General features: G+C 44.8%; 1 protein-coding gene across 1 annotated transcript in view; it reads right to left on the bottom strand.

Moving 5' to 3' along the window:
• LOC109877983 (FH1/FH2 domain-containing protein 3) overlaps positions 1-17,897 on the bottom strand; it is a gene marked incomplete at its 3' end in the record, with an annotated part of 49,207 nt that extends 31,310 nt beyond the window's left edge. Inside the window, exon 1 of the mRNA XM_031818678.1 lies at positions 17,796-17,897. Coding sequence (XP_031674538.1) covers positions 17,796-17,853 — 58 coding nt within the window. The remainder of the gene's footprint in view (positions 1-17,795) is intronic.
• Positions 17,898-19,249: the final 1,352 nt, after the last annotated feature.

Genomic DNA, 19,249 nt, shown 5'->3' with positions numbered 1-19,249 from the left:
TGGCTGGAGGAGCACAGAGGAGAGCTGTGGCATGTAGGGTGAGACAGTGTGTAGTATTCAATTGCTAAATTTCCGCTGACTTCACATGAAATGGTTCGTGAGAGAGCAGCTCGTGTCATCACGGGAGTGCAGGCTCAGACAGGAGTCAGAAGGCTGAATAACGTGTGAAAATACCACCTTCCCTTGGACTCCAGTGACTGGAGAACAGAACCTAAGGGCTGCCTCCCAATTAACACCCTTGTCACGCTCTGGCCTTAGTATTTTGTGTTTTCTTTATTATTTTGGTCAGGCCAGGGTGTGACATGGGTATTTATTGTGGTGTGTTTTGTCTGGATTTTTTTTGTAGGTTATGGGATTGTGGTTTAGTGAAGTAGTCTAGGTAAGTCTATGGTTGCCTAGAGTGGTTCTCAATCAGAGGCAGGTGTCTCTCGTTGTCTCTGATTGTCTCTGAACGAACCGCCCTTGCTGTCTCTGCCTGGCCGGTTCCCCTCTTTCCACTGGCATTCTCTGCCTCTAACCCTATTACAGGGGCTGAGTCACTGGCTTACTGGGGCTCTCTCATGCCGTCCCTGGAAGGGGTGCGTCACCTGAGTGGGTTGATTCACTGATGTGGTCATCCTGTCTGGGTTGGCGCCCCCCCTTGGGTTGTGCCATGGCGGAGATCTTTGTGGGCTATACTCAGCCTTGTCTCAGGATGGTAAGTTGGTGGTTGAAGATATCCCTCTAGTGGTGTGGGGGCTGTGCTTTGGCAAAGTGGGTGGGGTTATATCCTTCCTGTTTGGCCCTGTCCGGGGGTGTCCTCGGATGGGGCCACAGTGTCTCCTGACCCCTCCTGTCTCAGCCTCCAGTATTTATGCTGCAGTAGTTTATGTGTCGGGGGGCTAGGGTCAGTTTGTTATATCTGGAGTACCTCTCCTGTCCTATTCGGTGTCCTGTGTGAATCTAAGTGTGCGTTCTCTAATTCTCTCTTTTTCGCTCTCTCTCGGAGGACCTGAGCCCTAGGACCATGCCCCAGGACTACCTGACATGATGACTCCTTGCTGTCCCCAGTCCACCTGGCCGTGCTGCTGCTCCAGTTTCAACTGTTCTGCCTTATTATTATTCGACCATGCTGGTCATTTATGAACATTTGAACATCTTGGCCATGTTCTGTTATAATCTCCACCCGGCACAGCCAGAAGAGGACTGGCCACCCCACATATGCTCTCTCTAATTCTCTCTTTCTTTCTCTCTCTCAGAGGACCTGAGCCCTAGGACCATGCCCCAGGACTACCTGACATGATGACTCCTTGCTGTCCCCAGTCCACCTGACCGTGCTGCTGCTCCAGTTTCAACTGACCTGAGCCCTAGGACCATGCCCCAGGACTACCTGACATGATGACTCCTTGCTGTCCCCAGTCCACCTGACCGTGCTGCTGCTCCAGTTTCAACTGTTCTGCCTTATTATTATACGACCATGCTGGTCATTTATGAACATTTGAACATCTTGGCCATGTTCTGTTATAATCTCCACCCGGCACAGCCAGAAGAGGACTGGCCACCCCACATAGCCTGGTTCCTCTCTAGGTTTCTTCCTAGGTTTTGGCCTTTCTAGGGAGTTTTTCCTAGCCACCGTGCTTCTACACCTGCATTGCTTGCTGTTTGGGGTTTTAGGCTGGGTTTCTGTACAGCACTTTGAGATATCAGCTGATGTACGAAGGGCTATATAAATAAATTGGATTTGATTTGATTGGGAACCATATTTATATTCTTTGAGTGTTTTGTGGGTGATTGTTCCTGTCTCTGTGTTTGTTTGCACCAGATAGGGCTGTTTCGGTTTTTCACGGTTATTGTTTTTGTGTATTGTTTGTATTTTCATCTTTATTAAAGATGTTTATAAATAACTATGCTGCATTTTGGTTCTCCTCTCTTTCACCGGAAGAAAACCGTAACAACCCTATTACTTATATAGTGCAATACTTTTCACCTGGATTCACCTGGTCAGTCTACATCATGGAAAGAGTGTTCCTAATGTTTTGTACACTCAGTGTATATGAGCCATTGAGAGGGTGAATGGGCAAGAGCAAGACAAAATATTTAAGTGCCTTTGAACGGGGTATGGTAGTAGGTGCCAGGCGCACCGGTTTGAGTGTGTCAAGAACTGCAACGCTGCTGGGTTTTTGTGAATTACCACCCCCAACTGCCTTTATGTGGATTACCACCCCCAACTGCCTTTATGTGGATTACCATCCCCAACTGCCTTTATGTGGATTACCATCCCCAACTGCCTTCATGTGGATTACCATCCCCAACTGCCTTTATGTGGATTACCACCCCCAACTGCTTCATGTGGATTACCATCCCCAACTGCCTTTATGTGGATTACCACCCCCAACTGCCTTTATGTGGATTACCATCCCCAACTGCCTTCATGTGGATTACCATCCCCAACTGCCTTTATGTGGATTACCACCCCCAACTGCCTTTATGTGGATTACCACCCCCAACTGCCTTTATGTGGATTACCACCCCCAACTGCCTTTATGTGGATTACCACCCCCAACTGCCTTTATGTGGATTACTATCCCCAACTGCCTTTATGTGGATTACCACGCCCAACTGCCTTTATGTGGATTACCACCCCCAACTGCCTTTATGTGGATTACCATCCCCAACTGCCTTCATGTGGATTACCACGCCCAAATGCCTTTATGTGGATTACCATCCCCAACTGCCTTTATGTGGATTACCACGCCCAACTGCCTTTATGTGGATTACCATCCCCAACTGCCTTCATGTGGATTACCACGCCCAACTGCCTTTATGTGGATTACCACGCCCAACTGCCTTTATGTGGATTACCACCCCAACTGCCTTTATGTGGATTACCATCCCCAACTGCCTTTATGTGGATTACCATCCCCAACTGCCTTTATGTGGATTACCATCCCCAGTGCTAGAGGCGTCACTGCAGACACCCTGGTTCGAATACAGGCTGTATCACAATCGGCCGTGATTGGGAGTCCCATAGGGCGGCGCACTATTGGCTCAGTATCGTACAGGGTTTGGCTGGTGCAAATAAATCATTTGTTGTTAATTGACTTGCTTAGTCAAATAAAGGTTAGGAATTATTTAAAAAATGTGTACTACCTCCCTCAATCCCCTTTCTGTCTCCCTGTACACAAAACAAAATGTGAGTTAGAGTGAAAACAAGATGAAGTTACCACAGCATGCCTTTCAAGAGCTACCTGGGTGGGCATGCGGCACCACATCTGTCTGACACGAACCACCATACACAGCAACATGCAGCAGGCAGCAGACTGCAGTACTGCAGACAGGAGCTGGACCCTCTGACCTGTACTACATCTAAATAACAACTGGCTTGTCACTGGGTGAGGCAGAGTCCCAATGGCACCCTATTCCCTATGTGGGCCATGGCCGAAAGTAGTGCACTATAAAGGGTGCCATTTGGGATCTATCTATAATATCCTGCTGGAACTAAACCAAACACTTCACCCGCCAGGTGAGGCAACCAAGCCCCAGGAAAATGAGTTTGAAAGCAGCAGTATAGTATTGTGTGTTTTAGGAGAATTAGAGGCTTCACACAGAGACTGTGGTAACAGGAGTATGCAGTGGCAGTGTACTGCGAGGCTAGGCTATGAGAGCTGTAGGAGACAGACTGGAAACTATGCAGTATGAACACAGCCAGGCCCTGCCATTCCCATGGGAGCTCATTATAAACCAGGACTACACTTTTTGGGGTGCATACCAAATGGCACTATATTCCCTTTATAGTGTACTACTTTTGACAAGGGCCCACAGAGCTCTGGTGCCATTTGGGACTAAAGCTTGTAGTTTGGGATTCAGTTGGTGCTCCAGTGACATTCCCGGTGATACCCTCCTGGCTTGGAGAACAGGATGGGATCTGGGATCTAGGCTGCAGAACCAGAAAACCCCTCTCTCTCGCTCCTGTCCACCCACCCTTTCAGAGAAACCACATGGTGTGTGTGTGCAGTCTCCCTCCCGTCCAATTCTAAGGTCTCCCCTTTCACATTTCCTGAAGCCCCAAGGCATTGTGGGAGCTTTTCAACTGAAGTCAGCTTTCAGTGAATCATATTCTCTTGCAATACTGTCTTACATGATAACACGCACACACACACACACACACACACACACACACACACACACACACACACACACACACACACACACACACACACACACACACACACACACACACACACACACACACACACACACAGACTTAGTCAGGCTAATACAGTATGGAAATGTTTATCTATCCGATGGGGCACAGTAGGGGTCTCCCTCCTTAAGGACAGAGCCAGACAGAACAACCGGGACCGCCAACACTACTGTTACCCCGTCCACACATGGCCTTTCACTTAGGACGCCTCACAAATGGCACCCTATTCCCTTTATAGTGCACTACTTCTGACCAGAGCCCTATGGACCCTGGTCAAAAAGTAGTGCACTATAAACAGAATAGGGTGCCATTTGGGAGGCGTCCTAACAGAGCAGCATAGCCAACCTGCTGCACAAACCAGTGGGAGGGGAGCAGCAAGGCTGCACCAGCATTTGAAGTATTTCAGCAAACTGTTTCTGTATGTCAGGGTGTATTAGGCCAGTTTTAACATTACCGAGTGGTCACATTAACATTACAGAGTGATCACATTAACATTACAGAGTGATCACATTAACATTACAGAGTGATCACATTAACATTACAGAGTGATCACATTAACATTACAGAGTGATCACATTAACACTACAGAGTGGTGACATTACATAGTGGTCACATTAACATTACAGAGTGGTCACATTAACATTACAGAGTGGTGACATTAACATTACAGAGTGATCACATTAACATTACAGAGTGGTGACATTAACATTATAGAGTGGTGACATTAACATTACAGAGTGGTGACATTAACATTACAGAGTGGTGACATTACATAGTGGTCACATTAACATTACAGAGTGATCACATTAACATTACAGAGTGATCACATTAACATTACAGAGTGATCACATTAACATTACAGAGTGGTGACATTAACATTACAGAGTGGTGACATTAACATTACAGAGTGGTGACATTACATAGCGGTCACATTAACATTACAGAGTGGTCACATTAACATTACAGAGTGATCACATTAAGGGTTCCCGAGTGGCGCAGTGGTCTAAGGCACTACATGTCAGTGCTAGAGGCATCACTGCAGACACCCTGGTTCAATTCCAGTCCTGTATCACAACTGGCTGTGATTGGGAGTCCCATAGGGCGGTTCACAATTGGCCCAGTGTTGTCCGGGTGTAGCCGGTGTAGGCCGTCGTTGTAAATAAGAATTTGTTCTTAACTGACTTGCTCAGTTGTATGGTTTGAGTTGGTATGCTATGCTAAAGACTGGTCAATCCATAAGGCCTGAGGAGGTGTGGTATATGGCCAATATCAGAGCAGTGGAGGTGTGGTATATGGCCAATATCAGAGCAGCGGAGGTGTGGTATATGGCCAATATCAGAGCAGCATAGCCAACCTGCTGCACAAACCAGTGGGAGGGGAGCAGCAAGGCCGCACCTTGCCACAGCTAAGGGCTGTTCTTATGCAATGCAATGCGGTGCCTGGACATAGGCCTTAGCTGTGGTATATTGGCCCCCCAAGGTGCCCCCAAGGTGCCTTATTGCTATTATAAACTGGTTACCAATGTATTTAGAGCAGTACAAATAAACGTTTTGTCATACCTGTGGAATGTGGTCTGATATATCATGGCTGTCAGTCAATCAGCATTCAGGGCAGGAACCACTCAGTTTCTAATACAATATATCGAACTCCAACCATGGTGTGGGGACAGAATAACTTCTGTCCAGTGTGAAACTAAAATCCCAGATTAAGGGCTGTACTGGGAGCAGTGTTCCAGCTCTCCGACAATTTAAGAGGTTATGAAACACTCGACTAGAGCCCATCTCCCTGTGTGCGTCCCAAATGACATCCTATTCCCTACATAGCACACTACTTTTGACCAGGGCTCATAGATAATAGGGTGCCATTTGGGACACATCCCCCTCTCTCTCTCTGCTGAGCTCCCCCTGCTTTGAGGAAGTCCGGGTGCTTTAACTTATGGCTAGACTCTAACAGGCGTGTCATTAAAAGCAGGAGATCTCACAATGGTAGCAACGTTCTACGGTCCTCCACAGCCAACAGACAGAGAGGGTGCGAGGCGGAGGGTAAGAGAGAGGGACAGAACTCGTAATGAATTGTGGGGCTTAACGTATTTGATATGCTGATACTTCTGGACAGAGTACAACATAACTCCCCTCCGTCTGCGTAAGCATTACATTTACACCTGTCAGACAGCTACAGCACTGGAATCTACATAGATGGGTTCCAATAGTATTTGTTTTCTTTCAAATACTTTTTAGTGTTTAATTTTGCATGCCTGGAGGGCTTGCACTTTTGGGAGTGTTCATCGGGATTCATTGCACCAAGCAAAATCAAATTCATACACCCTTTATTTTATGCATTTATATTCGTTTTTAAAAACATTTATTTTTTTTGCCTTTATTTAACTAGACAAGTCAGTTAAGAACAAATTATTATTTACAATGATGGCCTACACTGGCCAAACCCGGACGACGCTGGGCCAATTGTGCGCCGCCCCATGGGGCATCCACTCACGGCCAGTTGTGATACAGCCTGGATTCGAACCAGGGTGACACCTCTAGCACTGAGATGCAGTGCCTTGGGCCGCTGAGCCACCTGGGAGCCCCAATCAAGCACTCTAGCACAAGTAAAGTATTTTAAAGAAAACAAACACTATTTGAACCGAGGTGTGGTACTGTATGTAGGTTGCAGACAGGGAAGGATGCATGAGGTTTTCCTCACAGGGATGAATAATATCAGTATAGAAGGTGTTTCAATTCTTCATACATACTGTAACCAGGACTGCAGCTGCTATGACAGGTGTGTGAGGAATGTTCCTATACGTTCAGAAGTTCAACAAATGTCCTCTCCAAGAAACACAACAATTCTGTAACTATGCTGTAAGTACTCAAAGCACAAGGCTTTGCATGACGAACCAAGAATGTGTCTAACTAGTCTTGGGGAAAAGTAATGGAAAACGTAAACTAACACTAGTTTACTGTACTGTATATAAGAATATGAACATGTATATATGAATAGTGTGTAAATATAATTTTTGTTGTGCCTTGGTGTCTTTCCAATACATAACTATTAAAAAAAAGTGTAATAAATGTGTGAATGTAATGTAATATCTTCTGTTGTTCTTGTCTATAACCGTTCTGTAACTTGTAATGTATTTGTCGGTTTAATGTGGACTCCAGGAAGAGTAGCTGCTGCATGTGCAGTATCTAATGGGGATCCTAAAAAACTAAACTAAACTTTACTAAGTAAACTTTACTCCACTAGTGCCTCAAATATCATTGGATGTCATTGCCCTAACTTTTCCCTCCATTTTGTCCCCCTCCCCCCTCACACCTCTCACACAGTGCTCTTGTAGTATGTCAGGGGCCATGGCTGGGTTAGGGTTAGGGTGTGTGTGTGTGTGTGTGTGTGTGTGTGTGTGTGTGTGTGTGTGTGTGTGTGTGTGTGTGTGTGTGTGTGTGTGTGTGTGTGTGTGTGTGTGTGTGTGTGTGTGTGGCGAGAGCGAGTAAGGATTAGGGTTAGTGTGCTGTGGACCAGATGACTCAGTAACCTCTGCAAAGGAGACCTCAGTCCCGTCCACAGTTCACATTGATAGGGTCATAAAGAGAATGCTAGCCAGCTCTCCCCATCCCCTGGGTCTGAGAAAAGCAGGGCTGCCCTGGAGTCAATCAACCTCAGTGCTGCATGGAAGCCAGGTGTGAGGGGCCCGTTACACAGAGGGGCCTGGCCCGGCGCTGGACCGACCGACACACTCACCACATCAACACAGGGACTGTTAACTGGCCGCAGGGGAGAAGGAGAGGGATGGAGGGGGAGAAGGAGAAGGAGAAGAAAGAGAGGGGGGGTGTTGAAGGTGATGGTGCTAGTATACAACTGAGAGGAGTGTGAGGAGAGCTAGGAGTGAAATATCTACTGGTTAAAGTGTCTGCAATGTTTCACATACTTTTGGTCTTATCCCCTATTGGGAACCTGTTGTTAATATGATGTGGGTGTAGTGGTGTAACTACATGTTGTTAATGTGATGTGGGTGTAGTGGTGTAGTGGTGTAACTACATGTTGTTAATGTGATGTGGGTGTAGTGGTGTAGTGGTGTAACTACATGTTGTTAATGTGATGTGGGTGTAGTGGTGTAACTACATGTTGTTAATGTGATGTGGGTGTAGTGGTGTAGTGGTGTAACTACATGTTGTTAATGTGATGTGGGTGTAGTGGTGTAGTGGTGTAACTACATGTTGTTAATGTGATGTGGGGGTAGTGGTGTAACTACATGTTGTTAATATGATGTGGGTGTAGTAGTGTAGTGGTGTAACTACATGTTGTTAATGTGATGTGGGTGTAGTGGTGAAGGGGTGTAACTACATGTTGTTAATGTGATGTGGGTGTAGTGGTGTAGTGGTGTAACTACATGTTGCTAATGTGATGTGGGGGGTAGTGGTGTAGTGGTGTAACTACATGCTGTTAATGTGATGTGGGTGTAGTGGTGTAACTACATGTTGTTAATGTGATGTGGGTGTAGTGGTGTAGTGGTGTAACTACATGTTGTTAATGTGATGTGGGTGTAGTGGTGTAACTACATGTTGTTAATGTGATGTGGGTGTAGTGGTGTAACTACATGTTGTTAATGTGATGTGGGTGTAGTGGTGTAATTACATGTTGTTAATGTGATGTGGGGGTAGTGGTGTAGTGGTGTAACTACATGTTGTTAATGTGATGTGGGTGTAGTGGTGTAGTGGTGTAACTACATGTTGTTAATGTGATGTGGGTGTAGTGGTGTAACTACATGTTGTTAATGTGATGTGGGGGTAGTGGTGTAACTACATGTTGTTAATGTGATGTGGGTGTAGTGGTGTAGTGGTGTAACTACATGCTGTTAATGTGATGTGGGTGTAGTGGTGTAACTACATGTTGTTAATGTGATGTGGGTGTAGTGGTGTAGTGGTGTAACTACATGTTGTTAATGTGATGTGGGTGTAACTACATGTTGTTAATGTGATGTGGGTGTAGTGGTGTAACTACATGTTGTTAATGTGATGTGGGTGTAGTGGTGTAATTACATGTTGTTAATGTGATGTGGGGGTAGTGGTGTAGTGGTGTAACTACATGTTGTTAATGTGATGTGGGTGTAGTGGTGTAGTGGTGTAACTACATGTTGTTAATGTGATGTGGGTGTAGTGGTGTAACTACATGTTGTTAATGTGATGTGGGGGTAGTGGTGTAACTACATGTTGTTAATGTGATGTGGGTGTAGTGGTGTAGTGGTGTAACTACATGTTGTTAATGTGATGTGGGTGTAGTGGTGTAGTGGTGTAACTACATGTTGTTAATGTGATGTGGGTGTAGGGTTGTAACTACATGTTGTTAATGTGATGTGGGTGTAGTGGTGTAACTACATGTTGTTAATGTGATGTGGGTGTAGTGGTGTAACTACATGTTGTTAATGTGATGTGGGTGTAGTGGTGTAACTACATGTTGTTAATGTGATGTGGGTGTAGTGGTGTAACTACATGTTGTTAATGTGATGTGGGTGTAGTGGTGTAACTACATGTTGTTAATGTGATGTGGGTGTAGTGGTGTAGGGTTGTAACTACATGTTGTTAATGTGATGTGGGTGTAGTGGTGTAGGGTTGTAACTACATGTTGTTAATGTGATGTGGGTGTAGTGGTGTAGTGGTGTAACTACATGTTGTTAATGTGATGTGGGTGTAGGGGTGTAACTACATGTTGTTAATGTGATGTGGGTGAAGGGGTGTAACTACATGTTGTTAATGTGATGTGGGTGTAGTGGTGTAACTACATGTTGTTAATGTGATGTGGGTGAAGTGGTGTAACTACATGTTGTTCATGTGATGTGGGTGTAGTGGTGTAGGGTTGTAACTACATGTTGTTAATGTGATGTGGGTGTAGTGGTGTAACTACATGTTGTTAATGTGATGTGGGTGAAGGGGTGTAACTACATGTTGTTAATGTGATGTGGGTGTAGTGGTGTAACTACATGTTGTTAATGTGATGTGGGTGTAGTGGTGTAACTACATGTTGTTAATGTGATGTGGGTGAAGTGGTGTAACTACATGTTGTTAATGTGATGTGGGTGTAGTGGTGTAGGGTTGTAACTACATGTTGTTAATGTGATGTGGGTGTAGTGGTGTAACTACATGTTGTTAATGTGATGTGGGTGTAGTGGTGTAACTACATGTTGTTAATGTGATGTGGGTGTAGTGGTGTAGGGTTGTAACTACATGTTGTTAATCTGATGTGGGTGAAGTGGTGTAACTACATGTTGTTAATGTGATGTGGGTGTAGTGGTGTAACTACATGTTGTTAATGTGATGTGGGTGTAGGTGGTGTACACTACATGTTGTTAAAGTGATGTGGGTGTAGTGGTGTAACTACATGTTGTTAATGTGATGTGGGTGTAGTGGTGTAGTGGTGTAACTACATGTTGTTAATGTGATGTGGGTGTAGGGTTGTAACTACATGTTGTTAATGTGATGTGGGTGTAGTGGTGTAGGGTTGTAACTTACATGTTGTTATGTGATGTGGTGGTAGTGGTGTAGCTACATGTTGTTAATGTGATGTGGGTGTAGGGTTGTTAACTACATGTTGTTAATGTGATGTGGGTGTAGTGGTGTAACTACATGTTGTTAATGTGATGTGGGTGTAGTGGTGTAACTGTAGTGAAGGGATGTAGCTACATGTTGTTAATGTGATGTGGGTGTAGTGGTGTAGTGGTGTAGCTACATGTTGTTAATGTGATGTGGGTGTAGTGTTGTAACTACATGTTGTTAATGTGATGTGGGTGTAGTGGTGTAGTGGTGTAACTACATGTTGTTAATGTGATGTGGGGGTAGTGTGTAGTGGTGTAACTACATGTTGTTAATGTGATGTGGGTGTAGTGGTGTAACTACATGTTGTTAATGTGATGTGGGTGTAGTGGTGTAACTGTAGTGAAGGGATGTAGCTACATGTTGTTAATGTGATGTGGGTGTAGTGGTGTAGTGGTGTAACTACATGTTGTTAATGTGATGTGGGTGTAGTGGTGTAACTACATGTTGTTAATGTCATGTGGGTGTAGGGTTGTAACTACATGTTGTTAATGTGATGTGGGTGTAGGGGTGTAACTACATGTTGTTAATGTGATGTGGGTGAAGGGTTGTAACTACATGTTGTTAATGTGATGTGGGTGTAGTGGTGTAACTACATGTTGTTAATGTGATGTGGGTGAAAGGTTGTAACTACATGTTGTTAATGTGATGTGGGTGTAGTGGTGTAACTGTAGTGAAGGGATGTAGCTACATGTTGTTAATGTGATGTGGGTGTAGGGTTGTAACTACATGTTGTTAATGTGATGTGGGTGTAGGGGTGTAACTACATGTTGTTAATGTGATGTGGGTGAAGGGTTGTAACTACATGTTGTTAATGTGATGTGGGTGTAGGGGTGTAACTACATGTTGTTAATGTGATGTGGGTGTAGGGGTGTAACTACATGTTGTTAATGTGATGTGGGTGAAAGGTTGTAACTACATGTTGTTAATGTGATGTGGGTGTAGTGGTGTAACTGTAGTGAAGGGATGTAGCTACATGTTGTTAATGTGATGTTGGTGTAGGGTTGTAACTACATGTTGTTAATGTGATGTGGGTGTAGGGGTGTAACTACATGTTGTTAATGTGATGTGGGTGAAGGGTTGTAACTACATGTTGTTAATGTGATGTGGGTGTAGTGGTGTAACTGTAGTGAAGGGATGTAACTACATGTTGTTAATGTGATGTGGGTGTAGGGTTGTAACTACATGTTGTTAATGTGATGTGGGTGTAGGGTTGTAACTACATGTTGTTAATGTGATGTGGGTGAAGGGTTGTAACTACATGTTGTTAATGTGATGTGGGTGTAGTGGTGTAACTGTAGTGAAGGGATGTAACTACATGTTGTTAATGTGATGTGGGTGTAGGGTTGTAACTACATGTTGTTATGTGATGTGGGTGTGGGTTGTAACTACATGTTGTTAATGTGATGTGGGTGTAGGGTTGTAACTACATGTTGTTAATGTGATGTTGGTGTAGGGTTGTAACTACATGTTGTTAATGTGATGTGGGTGTAGGGGTGTAACTACATGTTGTTAATGTGATGTGGGTGTAGGGGTGTAACTATGTTGTTGTTAATGTGATGTGGGTGAAAGGTTGTAACTACATGTTGTTAATGTGATGTGGGTGTAGTGGTGTAACTGTAGTGAAGGGATGTAGCTACATGTTGTTAATGTGATGTTGGTGTAGGGTTGTAACTACATGTTGTTAATGTGATGTGGGTGTAGGGGTGTAACTACATGTTGTTAATGTGATGTGGGTGAAGGGTTGTAACTACATGTTGTTAATGTGATGTGGGTGTAGTGGTGTAACTGTAGTGAAGGGATGTAACTACATGTTGTTAATGTGATGTGGGTGTAGGGTTGTAACTACATGTTGTTAATGTGATGTGGGTGTAGGGTTGTAACTACATGTTGTTAATGTGATGTGGGTGTAGGGTTGTAACTACATGTTGTTAATGTGATGTGGGTGTAGGGTTGTAACTACATGTTGTTAATGTGATGTGGGTGAAGGTTGTAACTACATGTTGTTAATGTGATGTGGGTGTAGGGGTGTAACTACATGTTGTTAATGTGATGTGGGTGTAGGGTGTAACTACATGTTGTTAATGTGATGTACAAGTTTGAAATGTCCTTTTTGCAGGAAAGTTCTCCTGCAGCAGGGTGATCAAATTAAGATCCTACATCTGTATGCAGTCCATCCACTCTATCCAGACAGCTTTCTAGTTTGGCTGCTCTGACCTTTAGTTGAAGCATAGAAACTCTAAACGTGAAGAGTGTTTATGACAAAGCCCACGGGGTAAGTATAAGCAATGCTTAAAGAGAAACTTAGAGATTTTGGCAATGAAACCCTCATCCACTTCCCCAGAGTCAGATTAACTCGTGGATACCATTGCTCATTGCGCTAACGCTAGTTAGCAACTTCCTTCAAATTGCACTCAGGACATACAAATGGTATCCACAAGTTCATCTGACTCTGGGGAAGGATCCCTTTAATACCAAAATAATCATTTATATTTGGCCTGGACTCGTCATGCTGTTATGCTTGGCTGAGTGCGTTGTTGGCCCTGTGTGTGTGTGTGTGTGTGTGTGTGTGTTGTGTGTGGTGTGTGTGTGTGTGTGTGTGTGTATGTGCACGTGCACACGTGGGATTGTCTCAGGGATCTCAGGGATCTTATTTACACCCCACCAGGGAATCCCTGGGACAGAGGTTCTCTCAGAGTTTGGAGGTGATCAGCGGTAAAGCAGGCATATCTAAACACACCAGCTCTGACCTGTGTGTGTGTGTGTGGTGAGAGAGAGAGAGAGAGAGAGAGAGAGAGAGAGAGAGAGAGAGAGAGAGAGAGAGAGAGAGAGAGGAGAGAGGGGGGGGGGGGGGGTATATATGTGTGTCTTCCACATGTACACTGGAGAATGATCTACACACTACATTTCCTCAGTTGGTCATGAGAAAATAGGTCAGGAGTTGAAGCAGGTTAAAGTCAGGAGTTGAAGCAGGTTAAAGGGCTTTTGGGATCGGGCAAGCAATAGTACAGGGTTGTCATGGTAATGAGGGAAGACGTGGGAAAAGAAGGATAGGGCGGGGCAGCCTCCTGGACTCCACCCACATTCTATTAGAAGTCCTCAACAGAGTGGTGGAGGAAGAAAAGGAATACAAAGGAGAGGGTTAAAGAGGGGTGACTTTATGAAGTGGCCTCCTAACTCAGAGTAGAGTGACATCTATAGCTATTTTATGTGGTGGACTTTTAGGTTCCTAAGAGCCTTGTCTTCTCTCTCTCTTTCCTTTCCTCTCTCTCACCCCGCTCTCTTTCCCTGCCTCTCTCCCTCGCTACCCTCTCTCTTTCCATACCTCTCTCACCCTCTCTCTCCCCTCTCCCTTTCCTTGTGAGTGTCTCTCTCTCTCTCTCTCTCTCTCTCTCTCACCCCTCTCTCTACCTCTCTCCCTTTTCTCTCCCCCTCTCTCTCTCTCCCTTCTCCCTCCTCCCTCTCTCTCTCTCCTCTCTCTGTCTCCTCTCTTCTCTCTCTCTCTCTCTCTCTCTCTCTCCCTCTCCCTGTCTTGTGTCCTCTTCTCTCCTCTCTCTCTCTCTCTCTCTCTCTCTCTCTGTCTTGTTTCTCTCTCTCTCTCCTCTCTCCTCTCCTCTCTCTCTCTCTCTCCCTCTCTCTTGTCTCTCCTCTCTCTCTCTCTCTCTCTCTCTGTCTTGCTCTCTCTCTCCTCTCTCGCTCTCTTCTGTTTGCTCTCTCTCTCTCTCCCCTTCTCTCTCTCTCCCAGTCTCCCTTTCCTTGCATATCTCTCTCTCCCCGTCTCCCTTTCCTTCTCTCTCTCTCTCTCTCACCCCTCTCTCTTCTTTCTCTCCCTCTTTTCCCCTCTCTCTTTGCTTGCTGTCTCTCTCTTTCTCACCCCTCTCTATTTCCTCTCTCCCTCTCTCTCCCCCTCTCTCTTTCTCAGCACCTCTATCTCTTATCCCCCTCTCTCTTTCTCTCTCACCTCTATCTCTTATCCCCCCCTCTCTCTTTCTCAGCACCTCTATCTCTTATCCCCCTCTCTCTCCCCTCTCTCTTCTCAGCACCTCTATCTCTTATCCCCCTCTCTCTCCCCCTCTCTCTTTCTCAGCACCTCTATCTCTTATCCCCCTCTCTCTCCCCCTCTCTCTTTCTCAGCACCTCTATCTCTATCCCCTCTCTCTCCCCCCCTCTCTCTTTCTCAGCACCTCTATATCTTCCCTCCTCTCTCTGTGGCTTGTTTGTACATTGAGAGGCAACAACGTGTGATTTATCTGTCTGACTCAGAGACCAAGTTAAAAAGGGAGATGCTGGGGTTAGAGGTCAAATCCCTAACCATACAATGAGGTCAATGAGGGGTTGTAGGCCACATTGACAGCCCGTCCAGAAGGGTTATATCAGTGTTTGTGTCACAGTCATCCTCTCTGACCCCTTTGATTTATTCTGATTCAAACAGGTCAGGAAGTAACAAGTCCGACAGACAGAGGAAACACGTTGGATAATGTTCAACTTAATTGAATCAACATGTGGAGAACCTGATGTGATTTAGGCATAACATGTGAACCATACCAGCTAATGAAGGTCGTTTACGGTGTTGTTTCACACTATGAGATATGGCTATCCCTCTTGTTTAAGCTAAATGTAATAAATGAATAGCAAAGTCAAAGAGGTGTCTGGGCTGTGTAACCCAACATGTATTGAAGCATCAGTCTTCTTCAGACATCGTTTCAGTTCCAAGCCTGTATCACTGCCCAAAGTCATTAATAAAGTCTCCCTGACTTCATTCTCAATAAAGCGACAAAACGTATTTTATTCCAAAAGAGAGGCTGAAGAAGGAGAGTGTAGAGAGAGAGAGAGAGAGAGAGGAAGAGAGAGAGAGCAAGACAGAGAGAGAGAGAGAGCAAGACAGAGAGAGAGAGAGAGAGAGAGAGAGAGAGAGAGCAAGACAGAGAGAAAGAGAGAGCGCAAAACAGAGAGAGAGAGCAAGACAGAGAGAGAGAGAGCAAGACAGAGAGAGAGAGAGAGAGAGAGAGCAAGACAGAGAGAGGAGCAAGATAGATAGAGAGAGAGCGAGAGCGAGCACGACAGAGAGAGAGAGAGAGAGAGAGCAAGACAGAGATAGAGAGAGAGAGCAAGACGAGAGAGAGGAGAGAGCAAGACAGAGAGAGAGAGAGAGAAGAGCAAGAGAGAGAGAGAAGAGAGAGAGAGAGAGTGGCTGAAAAAGAGTCGGTGAGAGAGACCAGAGAGAGGCTGAAAAGGGAGAGTGAGTGAGAGAGACAGAGAGCGAAAGAGAGACTGAAAAAGGAGAGTGGTTGAGACAGAGAGAGAGAGAGAGAGAGAGAGAGCGAGAGGCTGAAAAAGAGAGTGGTTGAGAGAGAGAGAGAGAGAGAGACAGAGAGATTAAGAGACAGGAGAAAGAGAGAGAGAGTGGCGAAAAAGGAGAGTCGGTGAGAGAGAGAGACAGAGAGAGGCTGAAAAGGAGAGTGAGTGAGAGAGACAGAGAGCGAAAGAGAGAGACTGAAAAGGAGAGTGGGTGAGAGAGGAGAGAGAGAGAGAGAGAGAGAGAGACGAGAGAGAGAGAGAGAGGGAGAGGGGGAGAGGAGAGGAAGAGAGAGAGAGAGAGCGCGGAGAGAGGAGAGGAATTAGTTTTTCATTGAACTACAACATCCTGCCAGGACTTTTATTGGGCGCTTAAGCATGTGTGACCTGCCCCGTAGCAACAGATCCGCCTGTAAATAATAGCGTGACCTTGTAGTGGGTGTGTTGACCCCCTCCAGTCCCCCTACCATCACTACCAACCTCTAAACACAAGTAGACCTCAATGCACACCACACACGCACGCACGCACACACACACACTTTAACATGGTCAACCTTTGACCTCCACAGACAGATACATTGATTGATACCATCACTGATTGATACCATCTGTTTGATACATCTGATTGATACCAGCACTGATTGATACCATCACTGATTCATACCATCTGATTGATACCATCTCTGGTTGATACCATCTCTGATTGATACCATCCTGGATTTGATGTCATCCCTGAATTGATACTATCCCTGATTGAGTCATCCCTGATTGATACTATCTCGGATTGTACTATCCCTGATTGATACATCTCGGATTGTACTATCCCTGATTGATACGATCCCTGATTGATGTCATCTCTGATTGATACTATCCCTGATTGATACCATCCCTGATTGATGTCATCTCTGATTGACGTCATCTCTGATTGATACTATCCCTGATTGATACTATCCCTGATTGATACTATCTCTGATTGATACTATCCCTAATTGATCCTATCCCTGATTGATACCATCTCTGATTGATACTATCCCTGATTGATACCATCTCTGATTGATACCATCTCTGATTGATGTCATCTCTGTTGATACTAACTCTGATTGCTACCATTCTGATTGATGTCATCTCTGATTATACCATCTCTGATTGATACTAACTCTGATTGATACTCTATCCCTGATTTGATGTCATCCCTGATTGTGTCATCTCTGATTTGATGTCATCTCTGATTGATACTATCCCGATGATACTATCCCTGATTGATACCATCTCTGATTGATACCATCTCTGATTGATATATCCCTGATTGATACCATCTCTGATTGATACTATCCCCTCGATTGATACTATCCCTGATTGATACCATCTCTGATTGATACGATCCCTGATTGATACCATCTCTGATTGACACCATCGTTGAGCAAGGCACTTAACCCTTATTTTCTCCCAGGCCACCATACTACTTTGGCTGACCCTTTTAAAACAACACATTTCACTGCACCTACAGTATCTGGTATATGTGACAATACAATAAATAGATTTTTCGATTGCCATGTAGTCATGTGTTGTACAGAGAGGGGTTGGGGACCGGGACAGGAGACAGAGCTGTGTGTGTGTGTGTGTGTGTGTGTGTGTGTGTGTGTGTGTGTGTGTGTGTGTGTGTGTGTGTGTGTGTGTGTGTGTGTGTGTGTGTGTGTGTGGTGTGTGAGAGAGAGTTACTACTGGTCTGTACATACCCCTGAGGATGTAATTCTGGTAGTTCTGGTCTGCTTCAGCTCCGACCTTGATAGACATGTCAGTCCTTCAGACACCACAAACTCATGGACCAGGTCCTTGTCATCCTGAGGAACAGAGAGACGAGCAGTTTATGCCTGACTCTACACAAATCATACAGACGACTAGAGATTGGTAATGTGCTATGAGTAGCAGTGATTCTATGGATAAGTCCTAAATAGCACCCTATTCCCTATTTTAGAGCAATATGGTGCACTATATAGGGAATAGGGCAACATTTGGGACATCTATGTATGATTTAGATAATGGGACAAGGATTAGGAAGTTATATGAGAGTGTTTTTTTGATGCACAAATCTATAAAACCTTGAACGACATTTAAGAGCCCTTGTAGGTTTCATGTTTTATCTACCAGTATAATAATGACCTTAACTTTGCCCAAGTATGGGCATTATTTATTATTGTTTGCAGTAACATTCATTTACTACACACTGTATGGAAATACAAGCATTACATTTCATTAAAGAGATTTATGGTATCCTTGACAACACATATTTCCATGACAGCAAGTAAGACTAAGTATGTTGTGCGTTACTTTCACCAGGGACAAATTACCCATCATGCTCCAAGCACCTCATTTCCTGTTCTCATGGCAACCCTGTATTTTGTAGTTGCCTTAAACATCGGTTGCTAAGTGCCTGTTGTCGGCTAACAGAAAGAGCTCATCCAATTAGTGACAGAGAGGTGCTAAGAGCATTGCTGTCCTCGTTTAATGAATGGTTAGACACGAATGAACCACTCCGAGGGTGAGTGAGTGAGTGAGCACTCTTCTCATTGCTGATTTGGTATTACTGACCCAGACCACAACCCCGTCCATCTTAGATCCTGGCTAAAGTGATGGGGAAACTCTGGGTTCACACCAAACAAATTCAAATAGCAGCCTTGGGCTCCTGAGTGGCGCAGCGGTCTAAGGCACTGCATCTCAGTGCTAGAGGCATCACTATAGACACCCTGGTTCGATTCCAGGCTTTATCACAACTGGCCGTACTTGGGAGTCCCATAGGGCGATGCACAATTGACCCAGTGTTGTCCAGGTTAGGCCGCGGTAGGCCGTCATTGTAAATAAGAATTTGTTCTTAACTCACTTGCCTAGTTAAATAAAGGGAAGTGTTTCCTGAACTCTGTCTGACCCACCTCCTGGGAGCACATTTTGGTTTTCCTACTAGCACAACACAGCTGAATTGAAGTAATCCAGCTTGATGATGAGTTGGTTAGTGTTAGGGCACAAACCTAAAAACGTGCACCCAGAGGGGCCTCGGGACCTATCTGTGAACCCTGCTGTCGGGTATGATAGGAGAGATGGTTTACTGTAGGCTACGTACACACCAGGATCAGGACACCAGACATTCAAAATGCCTTCTGAACATAATATTACAATAGGCAAGGAACTTGTTTTA

The sequence above is a fragment of the Oncorhynchus kisutch genome, unplaced genomic scaffold (assembly GCF_002021735.2).
Source record: "Oncorhynchus kisutch isolate 150728-3 unplaced genomic scaffold, Okis_V2 scaffold1549, whole genome shotgun sequence".
Taxonomy (NCBI): Eukaryota; Metazoa; Chordata; class Actinopteri; order Salmoniformes; family Salmonidae; genus Oncorhynchus; species Oncorhynchus kisutch.
The sequence above is the reverse complement of the archived record's forward strand: the minus strand, read 5'-3'. Positions and strand labels throughout refer to the sequence as shown.